The 23,977-nt window shown below is 46.5% G+C and overlaps 1 protein-coding gene across 1 annotated transcript in view; it reads right to left on the bottom strand.

The window, feature by feature from the left end:
- Nucleotides 1-23,977, bottom strand: part of LDLRAD3 (low density lipoprotein receptor class A domain containing 3) — a 269,205-nt gene that overhangs the window by 4,160 nt on the left and 241,068 nt on the right. Inside the window, exon 5 of the mRNA XM_040259025.1 lies at nucleotides 468-813. Within this exon, the coding sequence (XP_040114959.1) occupies nucleotides 468-813 (346 nt within the window). The remainder of the gene's footprint in view (nucleotides 1-467; nucleotides 814-23,977) is intronic.

The following is a 23,977-nucleotide window of genomic DNA, read 5'->3' as shown; positions in this document are numbered from 1 at the left end:
TATAGATGATGCCATGCAATGTTAAAGAACTTATTTATTCACCCACTCGTTCATTCATTCCTTCAATTAGAAATCAAACCTCCAACACAGGCACTGTTCTGTGGTAGCAGGTGAGTCCCCAGAGCTGGGCACATGTGTCCATATGGCATTACCAGGGAGCAGGAGGGATCTGAACTGGCTAGGATCCTAGCTGTTTGTCCTCAGATGAGTAACCGAAAAACTCAGTTTTCTCACCTGCAAAACTGAGGCAAATATAACCTCGTTTGGTGAGTCACTATGAGGATTAAGTGAGATGATACCTGTGAACTGTTTTGCAAAGACTCAGTACAAGTCAGACACTGTGGTGCCTTCACAGCTGCATGCAGGCTCCTGGCAAGACCAGGATCCCGGGCGTATGCACAGTCTCTGCCCCTAAGTGGGATGACCTCCCTCCCTGGCCGCCCCAGGGTCTCCCACCCAGCACACACCTTTGGTCCAGCAGGGCCTCTGAGTAGGAGGGTGGGGAGCCCACTTCCGACGCGTTCTGCTCGGCCTGGCTGGCCACATACTGGATGCCGTTGTTGACGTTGTAGGTGACGTTGCAGCGGTGGGGGTGGTCCAGGACCACCAGGCGGGAGAGCAGCACGGGGTGCTGCAGCCGGTGCACCGGCAGCGACATGAGATTGTTGCGCTTCCGCTGGTGGTGCAGGACCAGAGCCAGCAGGGCCACCACCAGCACGAAGATGACGGAGCTGCCGATGATGGCGTAGGTGATGCTGGGGTAGTACACGAGCTGGTTCTCCGAGGTCACAAACACCTGCCCGCTGCCTGGTTCTGGGAAACCCCAGAGGGGAGAGAAGAGCAGAGAGCTTACCAGGTTGCTTCACTCACGTGCCCCGAAGTCAGCCCCAGGAAGGGCATGCAATGTTCCAGCAGCCCCATTCGCAGTAGCCAAAAAGTGGAAACCGCCCCAGTGTCCACCGACTGGTGGACAAGATGTGGGCTATCCATACAATGCAATATTATCCAGCTATAAAGAGTACTGATGCATGCTACGACATGGATGAGCCTCAGAACATTATGCTAAGCAAAATAAGCCAGACACAGTAGCTGAAAAGTGGAAACCACCCCAGTGTCCACCGACTGGTGGATAAACAAAATGTGGACTGTCCATACCATGGAATATTGTCAGGCCATAAAGAGTACTGATGCATGCTGACACAGATGAGGCCCCAAAACATTTCGCTAAGCGAAATAAGCCAGACACAAGAGACCATATATTGCATGATTCCATTTATATGAAATGTTCAGGAAAAGCAAATTCATAGGGACAAAAAGCTGATTAATGGTTGCCTGGGGCATGGGGACTCGGACTCACTGGTGATGGGCGTTGGGGATCTTGCTGGGGAAATGGGACTGCTGTTTAAAACTGGATGTGGTGGTGGCTGCACAAATTGATATATTTACTAAAACTCATTGAATTGTACAGTTAAAATGGGCAAATTTTATGTTCTGTAATGCACGCTAAGTCGTTTCAGTCGTGTCTGACTCTTTGTGACCCCATGGACTGTAGCCCGCCAGGCTCCTCTGTCCATGGGATTCTCCAGGCAAGAATACTGGAGTGGGGTGCCATTTCCTCCTCCAGGGGATCTTCCTGACCCAGGGATGGAACCGCATCTCTTATGTCTCCTGCATAGACAGGTGGATTCTTTACCACTAGCGCCACCTGGGAAGCCATATAGAATGTAAATTATACCTCAATAAAGTCATTAAAAAAAAATTAGCCCAGGAGAATATAATATCCAGGGAACAGGAGTGATAATTACTATGACAGAAAACAGTTTTTCTCTGGAAGTTTACAATATGTATAAGGCACACCAGCCAGTGTGTCTGGGGTTCCTTATGTTGGTGAGGTACTTATTTCATGCCTGGCCCTTTGCCAGGCTTTCAAGAGGAAGAGCCAGCATTGCACAGGCTAAAATCATGGACTCTGGAGCCATTCAACCCCTAGCAATTCAACTGACTGGCTGTGTGCCCTTTGGAAAGTGGCCAACCTCTCTGTGCTGTAATTTGCTCATCTGTGAAATGGGGATGGTATTAGTCCCCACCGCACTGGGCTGTTCCCAGTGCGAAATGAGTGACTCATTGTCAAACACTTAGAACAACAGCAGACACACTGTGGGTGTTCCACGTGTACTTCATCACATCTATGTGACTCCCAGCAACTCCATGAAGTAGGTGTTGTAACTGCCTTATTTCTAGAGAGGCTGGATCCCCTGACCAGGGTCACAGGGTCAGGAGGTGATGGGCTGTGCCTGATTTGAGCCCCAGTGGTCTGACTTCCTGGAGAAGGAAATGGCAACCCACTCCAGTACTCTTGCCTGGAAAATTCCATGGACTGAGGAGCCTGGTAGGCTGCAGTCCATGGGGTCGCAAAGAGTCGGACAAGACTGAGCGACTCTCAGAGCCTCGCCCCTAACACTTTGCCCGCAGCCCCCTAACAAGGCCTGCTAGGCAACCAGCAGGCATTTGCTCAGAAACTTTTGGATGAAAGCCTGAAACCTGCCCCTGCCCTGCAGGATGCCAGTCCCCTCCTCGCCACTTGGAGCAACAGCCCCCACCTCACATACGCAGGGGAAGGGTTTCCCACCAGCAGGACACAGCTGGCAAGGGTGGCCAGGTCCAGGTGGGCCCAGGAAACCAGAGTGGTCCTTCTTTGTGGAAAGCTTGAAGATCCACAACTATCCCCAGCTGTGGCCCAGCCACAAGAATCGTCTAAATGCAGCCTAAGTGAGCAAGTCTGAGACCACACCCCGTGCCCAGTCAACCTCTGAAGCTTCGAGGAGTTCTGAGTGGGTCCTCAGCGGCCAGTGTGAGCTCTGAAGCGGAAGCAACACTGGCAGGTCCAGCCCCGGGCTAGGCTTTCCCACACCCTCGTCACTAGATGTTGTATTTCACCTTCTGTATACACTAGAGTGTGCTCACCACCAAAAACTCAGTTCTCACTCATCACCATGGGCTTCCCTGGTGGCTCAGTGGTAACGAATCTGCTTGCGATGCAGGGGACGTGAGTTCAATCCCTGAACTGGGAAGATCCCCTGGAGAAGGGAATGGCAACCCACTCCAGTATTCTTGCCTGGAGAATCCCATGGACAGAGGAGCCTGGTGGGCTACAGCCCATGAGGTCGCAAGAATCACACATGACTTAGCAACTTAACCACCGCCACTCATTGCTGCCATACAGTTGACCCTCTTTACCCATTTCACCCTCCCCCCAGACCCCCGCCCCTCTGGTACCACCACTCTCTTCCTTGCACCTCCGTATTTTGTTTGATTTGGTCTGTTCACTTATTTTGTTTGTATTTTATACTCCATACATGCGTGAAATCACACAGTGTGTGTCTTCCTCCATCTGACATCTCACTCAGCACCATACTCTCCAGGTACCGTGGCCAGATTTCATTATTCATGGCTGAGTAGTCATCCATGTGTGTGTACATGTGTGTGCTTGTGTGTATACACACCCAGACCACATCTTTTCTGTCCCTTCATTCATCTGTTGATGGACACGCAGGCTGTTTCCATATCTTGACTACCGTAAATAATGCTGCAATGAACACACGGTGCAGACATCCTTTCAAACTAGTGTTTTCACATTCCTTGAATAAATACTCAGAAGCGGAGTTGCTGGATCACCCAGCATTTCCATTTTTCCATTCCTGAGGAACCTCTATACCACTTTCCACAGCGGCTGCACCAATTTGCATTCCCTTCAACAGTGCTTGAGGAGTCCCTTTCCTCTTTTCTATTCTCGTAAAAATATATGTAACGTAAAATTTACCATTTTAACCAATTTCAGGTGAGCAGTTCGGCAACATGAAGTTACATTCACACTGTTGTGCAACCACCACCATGATCCATCTTGAGATTTTTCCATCATCGCAAACTAGTGATGTGAATTCTTAGTGTTCGCGTTCTTTCTGTTATCCTCACCAGCTTCACTAGACCAGAGAGAATGGCTGGGAAAGCCCCTTTTGGTGGGCAGTGGTGTTGGGGAGAGAACTGATGAGTTCCCTTCCAGGGAGATGTACCTCCTTCTTTATTTTTGATTGCACTGGGTCTTTGCTGCTGTGCATGGGCTTTCTCTGAGAGGAGCAGAAGCTACTCTCTAGCTGTGGTGTGTGGTTTTCTCACTGCGGTAGCCTCTCTTGTTGCAGAGCATAGGCTCTAGGTGTGCTGACTCAGTAGTTGCTGCACATGGGCTTAGTTGGCCCGGGGCTTGTGGGATTCTGGCTCCTGGACCAGGGATCCAACTCATGTCCCTTACATTGGCAGGTAGATTCTTAATCACTAGACCATCAGCAAAGTCCCTGAGCTGGACTTCTTAAAAGTCGATGGATTTTCACATGGAAAACAAATGGTTCCAGAGATCTTAAAACACTGACTTGCATGTAACTGCTTGAGGTTTTAAGAATCCAGGAGGGAGCTCTTAATGAATAGAGTGTAAAATGCTTGCTGGTGAGAAGCGGTGACCACATTTGCTCGAGAAATTATGATGTTACATAACTCAGGGGTGCCTGGTTTCTGCTCTGTATGTAAAATGTCATCTTGCATTAATTCATTAACTAGACTCACTTTTCTTAAGAGCTTAATGAGCCCACGAGCCAAATTACTAATATCGGAGTTGCCTGGGACCTGAGTTCCAAGTGCGTAATCCATGGATAATGAAGTTTCCATTTGTTCTGGCTTTCCCTCAAGCTCATGCCCTCCTACTCCACTGTCAGACAGCCTGAACTCCTGTCCTGCATCTGTGGCTCCTGCTGCATTAATTCCAGGCAATGTGGTTACCACCAGGGACCACTGTGTGCTCAGAGCTTCTGGGGCTCTGGCTGCTGCGTGTGGTGGAGACGGCCGTGCTCCAGGGCTGCTTATCACCTCAGTCACAGCTTTGTGTAGTTACCGTAACAGTTTTCCAGTAGACGGTAGATGTTCTGAGGAGGAGGAGGGCCTTTTTCTAATTCATATAGAGGCGCTATCCGGACTGACAGGGGGACTAAAGCAGTGGACACTTTGACTTGGAGTTCCTTTGCTTCTAAAACATTCCCTCCTCCAGATTCAAATTGTATTTCCTCTTAGCATACAATTATTCGCCTCTCAGACTGGGTTTCTCTAGTGGCTCAGACAGTAAAGAATCTGTCCGCAATGTGGGAGACCTGGGTTTGATCCCTGCGTCGGGAAGACCCCCTGGAGAAGGGAGTGGCTACCCACTCCAGTATGCTTGCTTGGAGAATTCCATGGAGAGAGGAGCTTCATGGGCTACAGTCCATGGGGTTGCAAACAGTCAGACACGACCAAGAGACTAACACTTTCACTACTTTCAGACTAGGCAAAGGTGAAGTATGAGTTCACATTTTGGCAGGAAAACAGATATAATTATTCAGGCATGACTGGTAGGAGGGTAAATTGGTACAAACTAGGGCAGTGATGGGGTTAACAATATAGATCAAAATAACAAATGTACATTAACAATATATATCTAAACAAATGTACATTAACAATATATATCTAAATAGAGAAAGTACATATCATTTGACCCGGCCTTTCCACTCTTATGAATCTAACAACAGATATATTCACGCAAATGAGAAACACCTCTTTAATGCAAGTATTTATAGAAGTATTGTTCACAATAGCAAATATATCTAGAAAGATATATCAAGAAAAGATCTAAATGTCCATCATTTATGGACTGGCTAAATAAATTATGGTGCATCCAGACAGTATCACACCTATTGAAGTATAAACTGATGTGAAATAGTCTCACACTTATTTAAGAAACCGTGGTAGCTCTACATAAACTGATGTGAAATAGTCTGAAAGATCGTGCTAAGTGGGGGGAAAAAAAAGTCCAGTAGAGAATGTTTTGAATATTTCTAGAAGGACACAGAGCTAGTACAACTGGGAGAGAACTTTCCCAGTACTTTCCATTGTCTACTCTTTTCTATATTATTTATACTGTATTTTCCAGTCAAAAAACAAGCATCTTGTCTCTTCTTCCGGCTCTGCCTAGGCTGAGGCGTGCGGAGGTTTTCCTTCCTTCTCCCCCCCGTCGTGTGAGGGCTCCTGGGGTTCACGTTTCACTGTCACTCACTCACTCAAGATCCCTGCGTCCAGAGTTCCTGTTCTGGAAGGGACACTGCCCTGTTCAAATGGATGCCTCACCATTATCCCGAAAACGCCATTGCTTCTTTAAAAAAATTATTTTTAAAGTTAATTTTCCTCTAGATTAAGTATTTTTAAAGGCCAAATTTATTGAAGTATAACTGACACACAGTAAAATTTACCCTTTTAAAATGTACAGTTAGATGAGCTGTAAGGCACAGCAACCCACTCCAGTATTCTTGCCCAGAGAATCCCACGGACAGAGGGGTCTAGGGGGCTACTGTCCACAGGGTTGCAAAGAGTTGGATGTGACTGAAGCGACTTAGCACACACAGGCAACTAAATGCAACAGTTGCATAAACATCACCACAACCAGGATATCAAACCTTTCCATCCCTCCCCTTGTTAGCAGCCGCTGGAAGCCACTGGTCTGTTTGCTGTCCAGATAGATTTATCATTTCCAGAAAGTCAGGGAAGGGAATCTTTCAGTAAGTAGCCTATTGTGTGTGGCTTCCTTCATGCAGCATAATGCCTCCGAGATGCACCCGGGTTCCTCTGAGTACAGTGTTCCTTGTGTGGGTACTCACAACTTGTTTATCCCTCCACCCAGTTAATGGAAGGAAGTGGTTGCTTCCAGTTTCTGGAGTGCAGATCTTTACGCTGACATATATTTTCTTCTTTAGGGAGTATATACCTAGGGATAGGCTGCTGGGTCATATGGAAGGTGTCTGCTTAACTTTATAAGGAACTATCACACTGTTCTTCAAGGTGGCTGTAGCACTAAGCCTTGCCCTAGTTGCTCTGCAACCTCATAGCACATACCATAGCTAGCCTTTTGTTTCAGCCAGGCGCACGGGTGTGTAGTGGTACCTCGCTGAGGTTTTGAGTTGCATTTCTCAGTGACTAATGATGTTGAGCATCTGTTCATGTGCTGATTTGCCATCTGTATATCTTCTCTGATGAAACATCTATTTAAATCTCTTGCCCATTTAAAAAACGGCTTGTTTGACTACTTATTCAGTAGTGAGTCCGATAGATGTTCTGGGAGACAAATTCTTTTCCAGATGTGTGTCTCACAAATATTTTCTCCCAGACTGTGGCTTGGCTTTTCACCTACTTTACAGGATCTTTTTGAAGATAAGTGTTTAAAATTTTCTTATGAAGTCCATTGTATTAATTATTTCTCTTGTCTTTTGTGCATTTGTACTCTATCCAAGAAATCTTTGCCCAGAAGACATTTTATAGCTTTAGCTCTTACATTTACATCTATGATCCATTGCAAGTTAATTTTTGTTTATGGTACAAGGTGAAGTTTAATGTTCTTTTTTCCCCTCCCTTTGGATATCCGATTGTTCCAGGACCATTTGTTGAAAAGTCTATCCTTTTTTATTGAATTACCTTGGCACCTTTGTTGAAAATCAATTGAGCATACAAGGCTGGGTCTATTTCTAAATGATCTATTCTATTTGATTGAGTTACATGCCAATCCTTATGCCAGCAAGTGTGCTGAGAACTACAGCTTTATAGCAAGTCTCAAAACCGGGTAGTGTGAATCCTGTTTTCTTTTCTTCCAAATTGAATTTTTCTGATTACAAAAATTCATTAAAATTAAAAGTTAAAGTAATATAGAAATGTTCATGACAGACAACCTCTCCCTCCCCCTCTCTACTAGAAAAAGAAGTTCACTGTCTGGTGTAGACTAGGGGCTGGCAAACTCTCCTGTCCAGAGTCAGACAGTGTGTTGTACAGGTTCAGCCACAACCACTCAGCTCTGTCTCTGAAGTGGTGGTGGTTTAGTCGCTAAGTTGTGTCCAATTCTTGTGACCCCATGGGCTGTAGTCTGCCAGGCTCCTCTGTTCTTGGGATTCTCCAGGCAAGAATACTGGAATGGGTTCCCATTTCCTTCTCCAGAGGATCTTCCTGATCCAGGAATCGAACCTGGGTCTCCTGCACTGCAGGCAGATTCTTTACCAACTGAGCTACGAGGGAAGCCCTCTGTAGTGCAAAGCAGTTATAAACAGTACATCGATGAATGAGTGTATTTGTGTTCCAAATCTGATTTACAATGACAGGGAGCTGGACCACACTGAGAAACTATCATTTCACAGATTTCTCCAAGCCATTATTTATATTCTCTTATTGGGAGAATTCGGAGAAGGCAACGGCAACCCACTCCAGTGTTCTTGCCTGGAGAATCCCATGGACGGAGGAGCCTGGTAGGCGGCAGTCCATGGGGTTGCTAAGAGTCGGACACGACTGAGTGACTTCACTTTCACTTTTCACTTTCATGCATTGGAGGAGGAAATGGCAATCCACTCCAGTGTTCTTGCCTGGAGAATCCCAGGGATGGGGGAGCCTGGTGGGCTGCCATCCATGGGGTTGCACAGAGTCGGACAAGACTGAAGCGACTTAGCAGCAACAGCATTGTGAGAATTATGGCTGTATTACATGTATGTATGTGACCAGGTATTAGATTTTAACAGGAAAAAAATTTTTCAGGAATTTATCAACTTCAGATTAATAATCCTTTAGGAGAAGAGATAATAGTTCTTAAAATTTCCAGTTAAGGCAGAGAAAACAATTATTACATTTTACAACTGATTTCATTCTAAGTGTTCTTTTAATTCAGCTTCAGAAAGATTGTACTTTTTGAGATCTTTCATGTGTAAAAATGCCTGAGTATCTTTATTAAGCCTGAATAATCATGTTACTATATATAATTTTCATATGTCAAAAGTTATTTAAAAAATCATCTAGATATAGTTTCAAAAACTGTAGAGTCAAATAAAATAGAAGGTTTAAAAAGATAAAACCAACCAAAAAAAAACAGGCAGCAGATCAGATTCAGCCCACTGGCCTTAGTTTGCTGACCCATTACGTAGAGATCCCTCAAAACTCTTCTTTGTGTATATATACACGTACTTTTCTTCAGGTTATACAGACATTTCTACAAATGGACATCTTTCCTCACCTCTGCACACGTTTGTTAAGGAGCTATGTAGAATCCCAGTACATAGGTACCTCACAATTTATTTCACCATAAGTCGCCCCTGACTTATATACATTTTGGTTGTTTTTTTTGGGCGGGGGGCACTAATGTAAACAGTGCTGCAGTAATATTCAAGCAGACCAACCGGACTATGACAGCCATGAGGGGAGGGCTGGGTTTACTGGTCTACCTTCTATACTCACTGCCCCAGACAAAGGATAAGTACATTAGTCTTTGGCTACTGATACAACGATTTCTTAGGATGGACTCTGGATGCTGGTGTTTCCCAGGCCATCTAGTCTCGGAGGCTGTCCTGAACACTCTCCTTTTCTCTGACCACACTGAGCCACCAAGAGTGGTCAACTGCTGCTATGCAAGGCTTCTCCAGCCTCTGCTTCTGGTCTCCAACAGGTCCAGGACAGGAAGAGAAACCTCCTTGTGGTCTTACTAGCTTTAGCCTCTTTGTCCTCTAATCTTTCTGCAATATCCTTATCCGTTTGAACACGATCCAGCTCTGTAGCTGTGGCATTCTTGTAAAGTTCTTCAGGTCCAGGGCTTTGAATGGCTCACATCACCCTCCCAGCCACACACACATTCAGACTCTGCAGCCTTCCCTGCCTCGGCTTCTCAATACCAACCCTGGAGGGTGTTGAGTGCTGCATGGCTATTTGCTTTGTGACCTGTCCCCCACTGAAACAGTACAAATAATACCAACAACCACCACCCATGTTTACTTTGAACTCAGAAACAGAGTAATAATACTGTTATCACCGTGTTAGTGATCACTGAAGCTCTCATTCTATCAGCAATATCTTATGTGTTTACATATGAATTCTGATTTTGTAATCCTTAAGCCATCTGCAGTGAGTTAGACGATGTCCCTCCATCCAACTAAGAACCTCAGAATGTGACTTTCTTTGAAATAATGATCTCTGAAGAAATAATTAAGGTAAAGACTTTGAGATGAATTAGGGTGAACTCTCAGAGTGTCCTTATGAGAGACAGAAAAGGAGAAGGCCCAGAAACATCAAGGGAACTGTCATGCGGAGACGGAGGCAGAGGTTGCAGCCCCCAAGCAAAGGACACTAAAGCAGAGGAGAGGAGGGAGGCCTGACTCTCCTTAGAACTTCCACAGAGAACTAACCCTGCCAGTGCCCGCATTTCTAGAGACTTACGGTCTCTAGAATTGCGAGAGAATAACTGTGCTGTTGTTTTAAGCCACCAAGGTAGTAGAGATTTGTTTTGGCAGCCCTGGGAACCAGATGCACCATCCTATGAAGTCTACCACTTTACAGAAGAGGAAATGGGGACACAGGGAGATTAAGTCACTTGCCCAAATCCTCCACTCTGTTAATAATAATAGTAATACTAATAACAACTAGCTAATGTTAGAGCTGATTAGAGAGGAAACCGGGAGGAAACCAGCCAGTCTGGCTCCAGAATCCTTGCTCTTCACGTATGACTTTCAGGTTCCCCTGTCTTTCACCATGAAGAGGAGTTTCAGTGGGCAAAGGCCGGACTCTCCCGTTGGAGTCCTACTCAGGGCCGAACACAACCATGGAAATACAGCAGGTATTTGGCAAGTACTTTTTTTTTGGGGGGTGCATAGGCTCTTCGTTGTGGTGCGTGGCCTTCTCTTATTGGAGCACTCGGGCTTCCTTGCCCCATGGCATGTGGGATCTTAGTTCCCCGACCAGGGATTGAAACCACGACCCCTGCATTGGAAGGCAGGTTCTTAACCACTGGACTACCAGCGGAGTTCCTGCAAGTACTCTTTGATATCTGTAAACTGACTTTGAAACATGGGAATCCACAACCTCTCTATTTACAGAAAGAGTCAGACACTGAATAAGGCGACCTTGATGAGGGCAACCTTGAAGCTGAGGCAAGTAGGCCCCCTACTGCTAATCTCCATCCCGTACGCACAATTTCACTTCATCCTTACAATAACCCTGCTTTACAGATGGGGAAACTGAAGCCCAGAGAGGTTAAGTAACTTATGGAAGGTCACAAAGCGAATACAGGAGACAACTAGTGTTGGTGCCCAGGAGTCTGATGCCAGAAGCTGCCACACGGTCCCAGGCAGTTCTCTATGCCCTCCCCTCCCTGTCTCTGCTTCTCCTGTCCAGCTGTCACCCCACCTTATTGTTCTTGCAATGGAGTCCTTTCTCCAGTAACTCCATTGACTCTGATCAATATATTCGGAAATGTCTTTGGTGAGATGGTGAGAGGTATTTTATGAAAAAGGGGACCTTGGTCAAAAGAGGTATGAGAAAAAGTGGATTAGACAAATTAAACCACTTTCTTTGTAGCTGTTCAGAGTGCAAGCTCTGGAACCAGAATGTCTAGATTCAATCCTTGGCTTTGCCACCTACTAGCTGTGTGACCTACAGCAAGTTACTCTACCTCTCTGTACCTAAAAAGCCTCATCTGTGAAACACGATAACAGCAGAACTTCCCCCACAGGGTTGTTTTATGGATAAAATGAGAACATACATAAAAAAGAGTTCAGAACTTTGGTACACAGGAAATACTCAACAAAGCCTAGCTTATATTAATAGCTATCATTATAGGATTTTTCAGAGTCTTTATTAGGCAACTGTATACTGTGATCCTAAAGTCCATCCTAAAGGAAATAAGTCCTGAATATTCATTGGAAGGACTGATGCTGAAGCTGAAGCTCCAATACTTTGGCCACCTGATGAGAAGAACGGACTCATTTGAAAAGACCCTGATGCTGGGAAAGATTGAAGGCAGGAGGAGAAGGGGATGACAGAGGATGAGATGGTTGGATGGCATCACCGACTCAATGGACATGAATTTGAGTAAACTCCGGGAGTTGGCGATGGACAGGGAGGCTGGGCGTGCTGCAGTCCATGGGGTTGCAAAGAGTTGGACACGACTGAGCAACTGAACTGAACTGAACTGATATACTGTGATGCCTCATGGGAGAATATGGTTATTTCATCAACCTGTTGCTTTTCGGAGATGGACAGAACACACATACTAAGTTGCTTCAGTCGTGTCGGACTCTTTGCGACCCAATGGACTGTAGTCCATCAGGCTCCTCTGTGGGTTGCCATGCCCTCCTCCAGGGGATCTTCCTGACCCAGGGATTGAACCGGTGTCTCCTGAGGATCCTGCATTGCAGGCAGATTCTTTACCGCTGAGCCCCTGGGGAAGCCCCGGACAGAACATACATCACGTTCTAAATAAGCATATTCCCAACATTCTGGAAGTCATCATTTCACAGATCATAGGGGCATCCCTGGCCTTCAGGTGTGTTGTTGGAGGAAGCTCTGTGGCTGCAGCTGCAAACCTAAGAGGCAGAAGGTGAGAAGCAACTGCCTAGCACCCCTCCCCCTCTGTGCAGCAGTGGTACCCGTATCCCAGGCCACACCCACTTACAGTCCAGCACCCCCATCACTGACTGAAATCGGCCAAGCACCAGGAGCCCAGACTGTGTGGCAGCTCCTGCGAATTAGATAAGAGATTCCATCACTGGGAAGGTTGCCCCACACCCCGCCATCTTGACACCTGACAAGACCAAGTAGGCAGGAGCTGGTCCTGTTTAAACATGCAAAGAGCCCAAGGCTGCCCTGGGTCTGTTCTCTGGAAGCTTGAGTTCATCATGGTCCCTGCATAATCAGTTCCTCAGTGCTCCATCTGTCTGTTAAACCTTATTACCCAGGGAAATGCTGAGTGAGCACACTTGGAGCTTTGAGTGCAGAGAGCTTGCTGAATAATTTAGGGGAAAGGGTTGGCAACAGATTACAAGAGGGGCTCCCCAGGGGGAGTGTTATTGACTATGAACACATACATGGCTTCTGGAATTTCAGAAAATCTTAACGTGATGACTGGGGCCGCTGCACCCCAGAGGGAAGGGCTATTCGCTTCGCACACACTGGGTCTCATGCTTCGGTCCCAGCGCTGGCAGGACACAGAGTCCTCAAAGGGGAGCTCGGACACAGCTGATCCCAAGCAGGACTCTGCCCACAAGCCCCAGTCCTCATGCCCACATCCCACACCCCCAGGGCTGCTGCCATCGTAGCAGCCACGTCACCTCCACCCTGCCCCCACTCTCTTTTCCCTGAGCTGTGGGTGCTCCTTCTAAACCCTAAATTCATTCGCTCATGTTTATTTCACTCCTCTACTCCAAACCCCTTAGTGGCTTCCCACATACTCGGTTGTTGCTGTTCAGTCGCTCAGTTGTGTCTGACTCTTTGCGACCCTGTGGACTGCAGTGCTCCAGGCCTCCCTGTCCTTCACTATCTCCCAGAGTTTGCTCAAACTCATGCCTATTGAGTCAGTGATGCCATCCAACCATCTCGTCCTCTGTCACCCCCTTCTCCTCCTGCCCTCAATCTTTCCCAGCATCAGGGTCTTTTCCAATGAGTTGGCTCTCCACATCAGGTGGCCAAAGTATTGGAGCTTCAGCTTCAGCATCAGTCCTTCCAATGAATACTCAGGGTTGATTTTCTTTAGGATTGATTGGTTTGATCTCCTTGTTGTCCAAGGGACACTCAAGAGTGTCAGTATAAGACCCGGAAGTCTTATACTGACTATACCATGGCCTCCCAGTCCTAAATGATCTTGCCTCTGATATCACTCTGACATTCACTCCTGACCCCTCTCTGGCTCCTTCTGCTGCAGACCCACTGGCCTCCTTGCTGTGTTTCTAGGACACACCAAGCACATGCCTGCCCCAGGGCCCTTGCTCTTGTTGTACCATCTGCCCAGGACAGGCCTCCCCGGGCAGCCTAATCATTTACACCCGATCCCACTCAAGTCTCTGCTCCTAGGTCAGTGTCATGGGGTGGCTTCCTGGCCACTGGCATCCATTTCCACTCCTACTCTGCTTTATATGTCTCCACAGCACCCATGACCACCTGTCACTGTTCAGTGCATTTGTACCAAATCATCTCTCCTGCTGGAACGTCACTCTCTGTGGGCGTACCTGGATTCTGCTCACTCACGGCTGCAGCCCTGATACCCAACACAGTGCTCTGTAAAGATGCGCTGGTGGAAGTGAGCAGAGTGTCTCTAGCTCTGCGGCCCTGTCAGTCTCAGTGCACTGCACGCCCGCCAGAAGCACCTACCTCTTTCATGTGAGACTAAGCACCCTACGAGCCAAATGCTTTGTGGCTATGAGCTCAGTTAGCTGCACAGATGAGAAAAATAAGTCTCAGAGAAGTAAGGTCACTTGTCCCAGATGACACAGCCAGGAAGAGATAGAGCTGAGACTGGAGCCCAGGTTTCCGACCACACCCACAGGACAAAAGGGAAGGATGGAGTGAGCTCTGACCGGAGGCTGCTGGCCCGGGGACTAGGCGTGGGCATCTGATGTGAGTGGCTGGGGAGGGATCATATTTGGTTTTCTCTGGTTGGTCCTAAAGCTGGAAATGGGGACACAATTTAGGGAAGCTCTCAATTACTAATCAAGTCTTGGATGCTCTGGGTCCATAGTTACAGGAGTTAATGCTTGGCTCCCTGGGGTGATGTTGGAGGTGGGGGGGGGTCAGAGTTCTGCTTTGACATGTGGTCTGGCCAATGTCCATCTGTATATTCAGTTTCTTGCAGACTATCTAACCATACCCCCGGGTTTGGCCCAGATCCCACTCCTGCCTGTGTCCCCATGACAGCAGGCGTGTTAAACACCCAGCATGCAGCGTCTCTATGGGGCTTAGAGCTGACACAGGTGACGTCCCCACCCGGGAGCGGTGAGTCTAAGGTCATCGGGTACCTGGCTGCTCACGCAGGGAAGTGAGGTGTAGTGTGAACGAGGACAGGTCCAACCAATGAAACACAAATGGTGTGCATGATGGTCAGCTGATATCTGGGAGTCTGGTGGGCAGGCTCAGGGCTCTAGTTCAGCTACAGACCTCACAAGTGATGCTGAGCAATGCTGCAGCAATGCAGCACCTTTCGAAGCCTCATCTGTAATGTCAGGATTAAAAACCTGCCTGCCTCAGCAGAGTTGACAGGAACATTAAAGACTGTTGTTTTCCATTTAAGCCAAGTGAACTGACTGTGAGCCAGCTGCTGTGACTTCCTCTTGTCTGTGCAAAGACACTGATCCCTTCACACCTGAACTGACTGGCAGAGAAGAGGAAGTGGGAGAAGAGCCAGGATTTTAGGGAGAGGGAGATTGAGGCCTTCCAAAGCTTGTGTAAGAGTTAAGGAAGGACGCCCGGTTGAGGCTATGTTCATTTATCACTTATGGAGCCCAGATTGATGGTCAGGCCCTGGGCTCAGAGCTGGGGATTCCAGCACCCAAACGGCAGAGACCTGACCCTGGAATGCTCACATGGGAGAGGCCGTGGGCCCCTACTTCTCTCCAGGTTCCCCCAGGATCACCTCTACCAATCTTCAGCCACATCCTCTCAAGCAGGAGAGCTTCCAGGAGTTGTCTTGGACACAGTAAACCAAAGACATCCAAATATCCCCCTGGACTTTGTCCTGTTTTTCAAAAAACATCACATGCAGCTGCCGTGCCTTTATGGATCTCTATTCTGAGCACATCTCCTGTCCCAATTTAGATGCGGACTGAAAAAGTTTAATTTAAAGGGCAGACTGGCAAATGACTGAATCAAAAGAGAACCACGAAAACCCCACTGAACCATTACCATGGCAACGCGAGTTTCTAAAATTAACCGAAAGGAGGGTGATGGGAAAATCCTTGCTGCCAGCCTGCCCAGCGTCAGCTGGACCACAGCAGGAGGCATCCTGGCTTCGAGCCAGAAGGAAATCAGAGACGGGATCCATCTGCCAGGAGGGAACTAGGGCTTTGAGATCATTGAGAGCCAGGAGACAAGCACATTAAGATTACATTCAAAATGGGAGAGAGGAAAAAGAGAAGCGAAAGTTTTAAGACTGGAGAAAGAGTAAGGGGCCATCTCCCTGAGAATTCTAGTGGTTCTTATTCCAAGAGGGCCCAGGGGTTCTTGTCCTTTCCACCTCTCACATTTGGGCAGAGGGGACAGGAAGTGTCCCTAAGAGGCCCTGCATTTTCAACAAGACAGCCAACTGTTACCCATAGCCTCTAATGGACAAGCTGCTCACCATGAGGAGGGCGGCTTGGTGTGAAGGAAAGCCCCCTCCAAGATCCAAGGCTCTTAGAAGCCTGCCAAAAGCTGCTGTGCAAGCTCAGAGCTGGTTCTTTGTCTTTGATGAGGAAGGACAAAAGTGATACACCGGTGAGTGAGGTAGTGGTAAATGGCCTCTTTGCTAAGAAACAGGCCCAGGGCAGTAACACACAACTGGCTAGAGGGTAAGGAACTTAATTGGCTATTTAAGGCAGAAAAGGGCTTATGTGAAAATAAAAATTCAGATTACGACCAAAACTCGGTAATGAGGGTAATTGGGAGCTAGGGCCCCCAGTGGCCTTTTTAGAACACAGCTCAATCGTGCCATGGCTTTAACAAATGTCGACAGAAGAGTGAAGTGAGTGGGGAACTGCGGTTCCATGCAGACCACGAAAAGCAAAAGCCAATGGGAGCTGGCAGGCAACAGGCATGCAACACTGGGATCAATGTTCTAATCATTCTAACCATCGAAGGGGCCCCTCTCTCTTGCGTACAAGTGGCTTTAGCCAACCCAGGCTCCTGCACGTGACATCCTGGGCTGCTCTGGGAGGCAATGTGCTTAAAAGCCTCCTGGAATTTGCTGAATAAGGAAGGCTGCACAGAATTACTATTTCTATTGCTTGCTTTATCTATTTACCTGGAGTGGTTGGTGGAAGCTGCAAAACTAAATGCTTAGCAGACATTCTTTGAACTCGACGGTCAGTTGGTTTCTGGTCTGGTAATAAGGCTTGGCGCGCTGCGATACAATGGTTTATTGAGCCTGCAGTGTCAGCGGCCGGAGCAGAATACTGCTAACTCCAGTGGGAAGCTTTGATCTGTTTCTGAGTGCCAGAGGAACATAAACAAACAGCATTGGTGGGAAAAGCTAACCCTAAAAACCAGGGAGAGCAAAATTCTATCTCAGGCATGCCATCATCATTGCAAATAAAGTCTCATTCGTGTGGGGCTGAGAAAACAAATACTATTAAATATCAGTTACAACCCCACAAGGGCACCCCCAGCCACCCTGAGCTGGAAGTCCCAGCATCAGCTGTCTTTGCTGTTTGTTTTCCATTCTTGTCCAGGCCTTTTCCATTCATGGACGACTCATGTCCAAGGGCAGGTCTTGCTAATTCTGCTTCCAAATTATGGGAATAACTGACATCATCTGTGGCATGGCATGCTACAAGAACTTCCTAGTTGGCCTCCCAATTTCTACCTTGCCTCCTCTCCATTTTCCTCTCCAATCCATTTTCCACACAGCACCCAGAAAGCTCTTTTTAGGAACTAAATAAGATGGCTGCTCACTGAAGTAAAAAATCCAACCTTCTAACAATGGCCTGGAGAAGCCTCTCTGATCTGGCCCTCAACTCTTCCACAACCTGATCTTCAGTTATTTATCAGGCTCTAGCTCAGGAGTCAATGAAGTCTGATCCACAGCCTGCTTTTTTGTTTTATAAATAAAGCTTTATTGGTACATAAATATTCATTTATATACTGTACACATCTGCTCTTGTGCCACAAGCCTGAAGTACACAACTCTGACAAGCTTCAAGACCTAAAATATTAACTGTCTGGCCACACAGGTCTAAGTTTGAATCCTTGAACAGATCAATATTGCAATAATCAAGGAGCTAAGAGAAATATCGGCTGCTGTTAACCAGCACACAGTCTTTTGGGGAAGTTACTGCAATACCCCATATGTGGCAATCATGACAGGACGACTGCATCCATTACAGAAAGTAAATGACAAAATCAAGAACTAAAAAGGAAGAAACCAAGCACACCCCTCCCCAGCTGGGCCTTCACCAGCTCTTGCTTTGCATTGTCTACAGAAGTGGGCAAATGAAATATGCCTACAGGAAATGGCAAGCTTGGCCTCAATCTTGGACATGAAAAGTCTTAAGTGTTTATAAATCTGTCTGCTCTCTGCCACCTCTACCTTCCTGGGTGGTCAGGTAGCTTTCCCTGACCATGCAATCCTGTCTTCTAAGAGATGTTTAGATGGCACGTACCTATGCTTTCTGAGATGAAGGCTGGCTGGAGGTTTTAATGTTCTCTAAAACGAGGTGCTGGAGGCTTCATGCCAAAACCTGATGGTTTCCTAGGCAGTGGGTCTCTGAACTTGGCACTTCCATAATAAATGAGTAACTTACAAGGTCCGAGGCAGTGGAGGATTCCGTTACCTGCCTGAATCTTTAAAGAGGAAGTAATCGCCACATATCCCTAGGGCCATTTTAGAATCCATGTATCCTTGTCAAATGCTCTCCAGATACCAAAGACAAGGCCAGAGAGCTCAGGTAAGCATTTTTAAACATTAATGGAGCTGTGTTAAAACAAGCAAGGGGAGACATCAAAGCTTCTGTCACTGACAGAGAGCCCGAGCTGGCCTCCTTAGAAAGAGGAACAAGAGGGCCCATAAGGATTGATGTGGCATAAAGATGAATCCTGTGGTGGGCCGATGGCTGAGGGCACCTGCTTATTCATTAACCGTTTACTGAACATCTGCTGGGGGCCAGTCTGAGTGCCAGGAGATTCTGGGCACAGCTATAGGGTGGGAGATATTGGGTAATGAACAGGAACCCTTGGGTCCTCAGCACTACCATGCCTGCTTAGATTTTTTTAACATTTATTTTTAAGATAAGCAATAGATGCATGGTTCCAAACTCAACCATGCATCTTCTGGCTCAGACAGTAAAGAATCTGCCTGCAATGCAGGAGACCTGGGTTTGATCCCTGGGTTGGAAAGATCTCCTGGAGAAGAGAATGGTAACCCACTCCAATATTCTTGCCTGGAAAATTCCATGGACAGCAGCCTGGTGGGTTATAGTCCAGGAAGTCACAAAGAGTCAAACACAACTGAACAACTAACACTTACACTCCAAACTGAACAGATAAGAAAGAATTTGTAGGGACTCCCCTCTTAGTCCAGTGGCTAAGACTCCATGCTCCCAATGCAGGGGGCTGCAGTTCAATCCCAGTCAGGGAACTAGATCCTACATGCTGCAACTAAGACACAGTGCAGCCAAATAAATAAATATTTTTTAAAAAGGGAGGATTTGTAAGAGAAAAATCAGTCTGTTTACCCTGTCTCCAAGCCACCGCATTCCCCTGCCCAGACACAACCACGCTAAGTGTTGCGCGTGTGTGTATCAATGTGTGTGTCTATGTGTGCAGACTTCCAGAAATAATTCAGGCATACATTATTTTGAACACTATGGCAATTAAAATTTTTTTCACTTAATGAACCATATCACACATAATTTTTTAAAAGCCAAGTACCATTTTGACTTTTTAATAAATACTTATACAGCACTGGCTACATGTTTTCAAGAAAATTCTTAATTTTGAGATCAGTTTAGATTTATAGGGGAGTTACAAAAATAGTAGAGTGCCCAAATATCCACATTCAGTTTTCCCTAATGTGAACACCTTTACTAACCACAGGATGACTGTCACAACTAAGAATTGACCTTGGAACAATTATATTAACTAGATGACAGGCCTTATTCAGATCGTCCCAGATTTCCCCACTAATGTCCTTTTTCTATCCTAGCATCCAGCCCAGAATCCCACACTACATTGGACTCTGTGAACCTGTGACACTTTCTCAGTCTTTATCTTTCACAACCTTGACACTTCTGAAGAGGCCTAGTAGTTACATCCATTATTAAGAAGAATATCACAGAAGTAATGGGCCCTTCTCAGTGTGTTTCATCTGGGGATGCCTGCTGTGTGTTGACTAAGTCTGTCACCCATGACCATCTGATCCATGTAAGGTGCTAGCCACCGAGACTCTACGTTATTGAGTTAATAGTTTTTCCTTTTGTAGTTAATTAATATCTGGATGAGATCCTTTGAAACTATGCAAATATCCTATTTCTGCTTAAATGTTCACCCATTAATTTTAGCACTCCTCCTGGATTTTGCCTGCAGCAAGTTATTACTGTGTTATCCTGATGGTGACTTTCTTTCTCTCCTTCCTTCTACATTCATTAATTGGAATTTTTCTAGAAGGAAGGTTGTCCCTTCCTTTCATTTATTTATTTACTTGATTATTTATTTACATCAGATGGACTCATGAATATTCATTTCACTCTCTGAACTTGAATCCAATCCTATTATTATTTAATTTGTTGTTCGAGTTATTTCAACTTTGGTTACAGGAAGTTCTTTGGGGTTCGCTCCTGGAACCTTCCAAAACACCCCTATGATTCTGTTTGTTTGTCTGACAATGTGTTTACTTTCTGGCAGGGGATGCTTCAGGTCATCTTCTGTTTCCCAGTCTGGGGCCTGGAATCAACTTTTGACTATTTTTAATGAATAGACACTATTTGTAATGTGCTATTTGCAGAGATGTGCCATTATTTGATGGGCGTTTGGACCTATTTCCAATCTTTTCCTCTTATAATCTTTTACAATGAAAAATGCTTATGGATGGACCACTTCACACTTCAGTAACTGTCACAATAAAGCCTAAAATTCATATGAAGATGTATGAGGCCCTCTCTGAACAGCCTCCACAGTCTCTCCAACCCCAGGTCTCTTTGTTCCTTTCCCCTCACCCAGGGTGGTGGGCCATCTTTAAGACAGGCCCTCTGATTCCTGCCTCCTGGGGTTCTCACTCTTGTGTGATCTCTGTTAATGAACAGACTATAGCAGAAACAGTGAGCTGTCACTTCCAATGAAAAGTGAAAGGGAAAGTCACTCAGTCTTGTCCGACTCTTTGCAACCCCATAGACTATACAGTCCATGGAATTCTCCAGGCCAGAATACTGGAGTGGGTAGCCATTCTCTTCTCCAGGGGATCTTCCCAGCTCACAGATCGAACCCAGGACTCCCACTTTGCAGGCAGATTCTTCACCAGCTGAGCCACCAGGATAACCCAAGAATACTGGAGTGGGTAGCCTAGTCCTTCTCCAGGGAATCTGTCCCCTGGGGAATTGAACTGGGGTCTCCTGCATTGCAGGTAGATTCTTTACCAAGAGCTATCAGGAAGCCCTGTCAGTTCCAATATTAGGCTGTAAAAAGACTGTGGCTTTTGTTCTGCCCTAGATGCACTGTCTCTTTTTCCTAGGAGGGCCTCGATGGGAGCCACCCCATGGAGAAGTCCACATGTGACCGAGCTGAGGGACACCTCTAGCCAACAGCCCACCAGTGAGGAGCCGAGGCCCTCATCCCAGCAGCCCACGGGGAGCCAAACTCTGATGATAGCTACGAGAGTGATAGCTACAGCAGATCCTCCCCCAGGCGAGCCTTCAGATGAGACCTCAGTTCAACCAACAGCATATCGGCAACCTCAGGGGCCACCTGAGCCAGACCTACTCAGGCACAAAGGGCGAAATCAAATCATGTTTTTTCAGAAGAGCTCAGAGTGGAGAGCAGTCTTTCTAGTTACAAGGCTCTACAGCTAGACGTTTTTAGAAGTCCTTTCTTCCTAAAGCTGCTGCTCTTTTGGCTGGCTTTGTCCTTCCCCATAAGACTTCTTGTACACATCCTGGCTGGTTTTCAAGACTCAAATGGCCTCTGAGCCATTTTCTCCCTGACTTCTCCCCCAGGGTCTCCAACTTTAAATAACTTTTCTTGGTTTCAGCCTCTAGCTGCAAATTCACGGGATCCACGTCACAGCACTGCTCACCCCTCCCTTGTTGCAGACTTACTGATATAACTACTTTCCCGTACAGACAACCCTAAATTTCTTGAGGGCTGGATTCCTGTCTCAGTCATGTTTATAACTTGTCCCTTTCTCTCGTAAGCACTAAATTCAGCCTTACACACATGCATTAGGTTTTCTATAATATCTGTGGAACCAGTAAGTAATAATAAGCCTCAAATTATGGGTTTAGACTCAACTGACAGTCACAGTGCTTACCACACAGAGTTATTAGCTATTATAAGCATTATTATCACCACTCAGTATTTCATGAATGAATGGTCCCTTTTCTAAAAAGGATTTAATTTTTTGGACTCCCCATGATCTTCCTCTCTAATCTCAGAATCTCCAAGTTTAGAAGAAATAAGAAATAGCTTCTGACCAATAGCTTCTGCTGGTGATGATTCCATTTAGAGCAACAAGGGGACACTGGTGTTAATACCAACATCGAACCTTCAAGGAAGACTCAGGGAGCAGAAATTTCCAGGCAGGAGCATCAATCAAATTCATGTCAATTAATATTCTACTCCTCATTTCTGAGGGTTTTGCTGGCCACCTACCATTCCCAGCAAAGCTCCTCTTACCACAGCATCTCTGTCCAACTGCATTAATTGAACACACAAATGAGGGAGATAAAGGAAGACTCGGCTGATAGCATTTTTTTATTGGCTTCAGAGGAGGAAACCTCATAATCAGTCATGATTGCAAACTCCTCTTGCGGTCTCAACAGCACAAACTTGTGTGTGTGTTAGTAGCTTAGTTGTATTTGACTCTTTGTGACCCCATGGACTATAACCCACCAGGCTCCTCTGCCCATGGGGATTCTCCAGGCAAGCATACTAGAGTGGGTTGCCATTTCCTTCTCCAAGCACAGACTTAGACGCTGGTGCTATTCTGAAGCATCTTGTTGGATAGTAAACAAGCTCTTAACTATTTTCTGCTCTGTGAACACTTTGAGGAGATAAGAGATACCACAAACCTTCCTGCATTCTTTGGTTTAGAAGACCCATCAACAGAGTCTTAAGCTAAAGATACTATCTGTGGCATTTCCCCCATCATGGGTTCTCCTGTGGTTACAAGATGCAGTATAAACGTTTACTCTTTCAAAGTGGACATCACTGGTGATCAAAACTATGACAGGGCTGGCCCTGTGAAGCCCCTGACTGCCCGACTCCTTGGAAACCACATTTCAAGAAGCAGACAGAGGGAAACAGAGGCTCTGAAGGAAAGGGGAACTGAGGTTCCATCCTCTCTGGAGGACTGAGCTTCGAGCTTCCCTGGGTTTTCCACGCTGATGATAGTCACTGTGGCATGAACCCACCAATGGCAGGATTCTTGGGCTGCACCATGGCCGAGGAGACCAAGAAGGGACTGGAATTTTGTCACCTAATTCTAAACCCTTAGGATTTGCTAAAATTAAAAGTGAGGCAAACCCAAATTGAAGGGAACACTGATCACGAGTCGCATCTGATCTTGGAAAATAGAAATCTTACCCAGAGAAGTTTGGTCACTTATTAATGAAGAGGAGGAAGGATCCGGGAGCCTGGGGGAAAGACAGGGCTGTGTATTAGGGCTGGGGGTGCATAAGGACAGGCAGCAGGAGCCTGTGGCCCTTAGCTTCTCAAGACTTCTGCACAGCAAGCGCTGACATAATGGCCTAAACAGGCTGCCTGGCAGGGGATGGGAAAGTCTGGCAGCGAAATGACACTTGGAAACTTTGTAAATGAAGAACCAGAGAAAAACTGAAAACCATTAACAAAGAAACTCCAATGACAAGAAGAAAATTTAAAAATTATGGGAGAAGAAGAGGAGCCCCGTGAGTTCAGCTCCACTCTGTATCCTGGGCAGGCACAGAGGCAGCAGGAGGAGGAGAGAGCCTGGACCAGTTCGGCCACTGGCCAGCTGGCTCTCCAGCTCAGGAAAACTAGGACTTCATGCCTCAGTTTCCTCATTCCTTGACACTGTGCCTGACACAGCACAGAGGCTTGGCTCAGGCTTGACGCGCTGCTACACCGCACTTATGCTGGAGAGACACCGGATGTTCTGCCCTGAGCCTCTGATTTCCCTCTAACACGCGCTTCTGTCTCACTTCAGTAGGTTCACCCACAAACACATTCAGCCCCTGAACTG

Source organism: Oryx dammah, unplaced genomic scaffold (genome assembly GCF_014754425.2).
Source record: "Oryx dammah isolate SB20612 unplaced genomic scaffold, SCBI_Odam_1.1 HiC_scaffold_17, whole genome shotgun sequence".
NCBI classification, from domain to species: domain Eukaryota; kingdom Metazoa; phylum Chordata; class Mammalia; order Artiodactyla; family Bovidae; genus Oryx; species Oryx dammah.
This window is presented reverse-complemented; position numbering and strand designations above follow the sequence as displayed.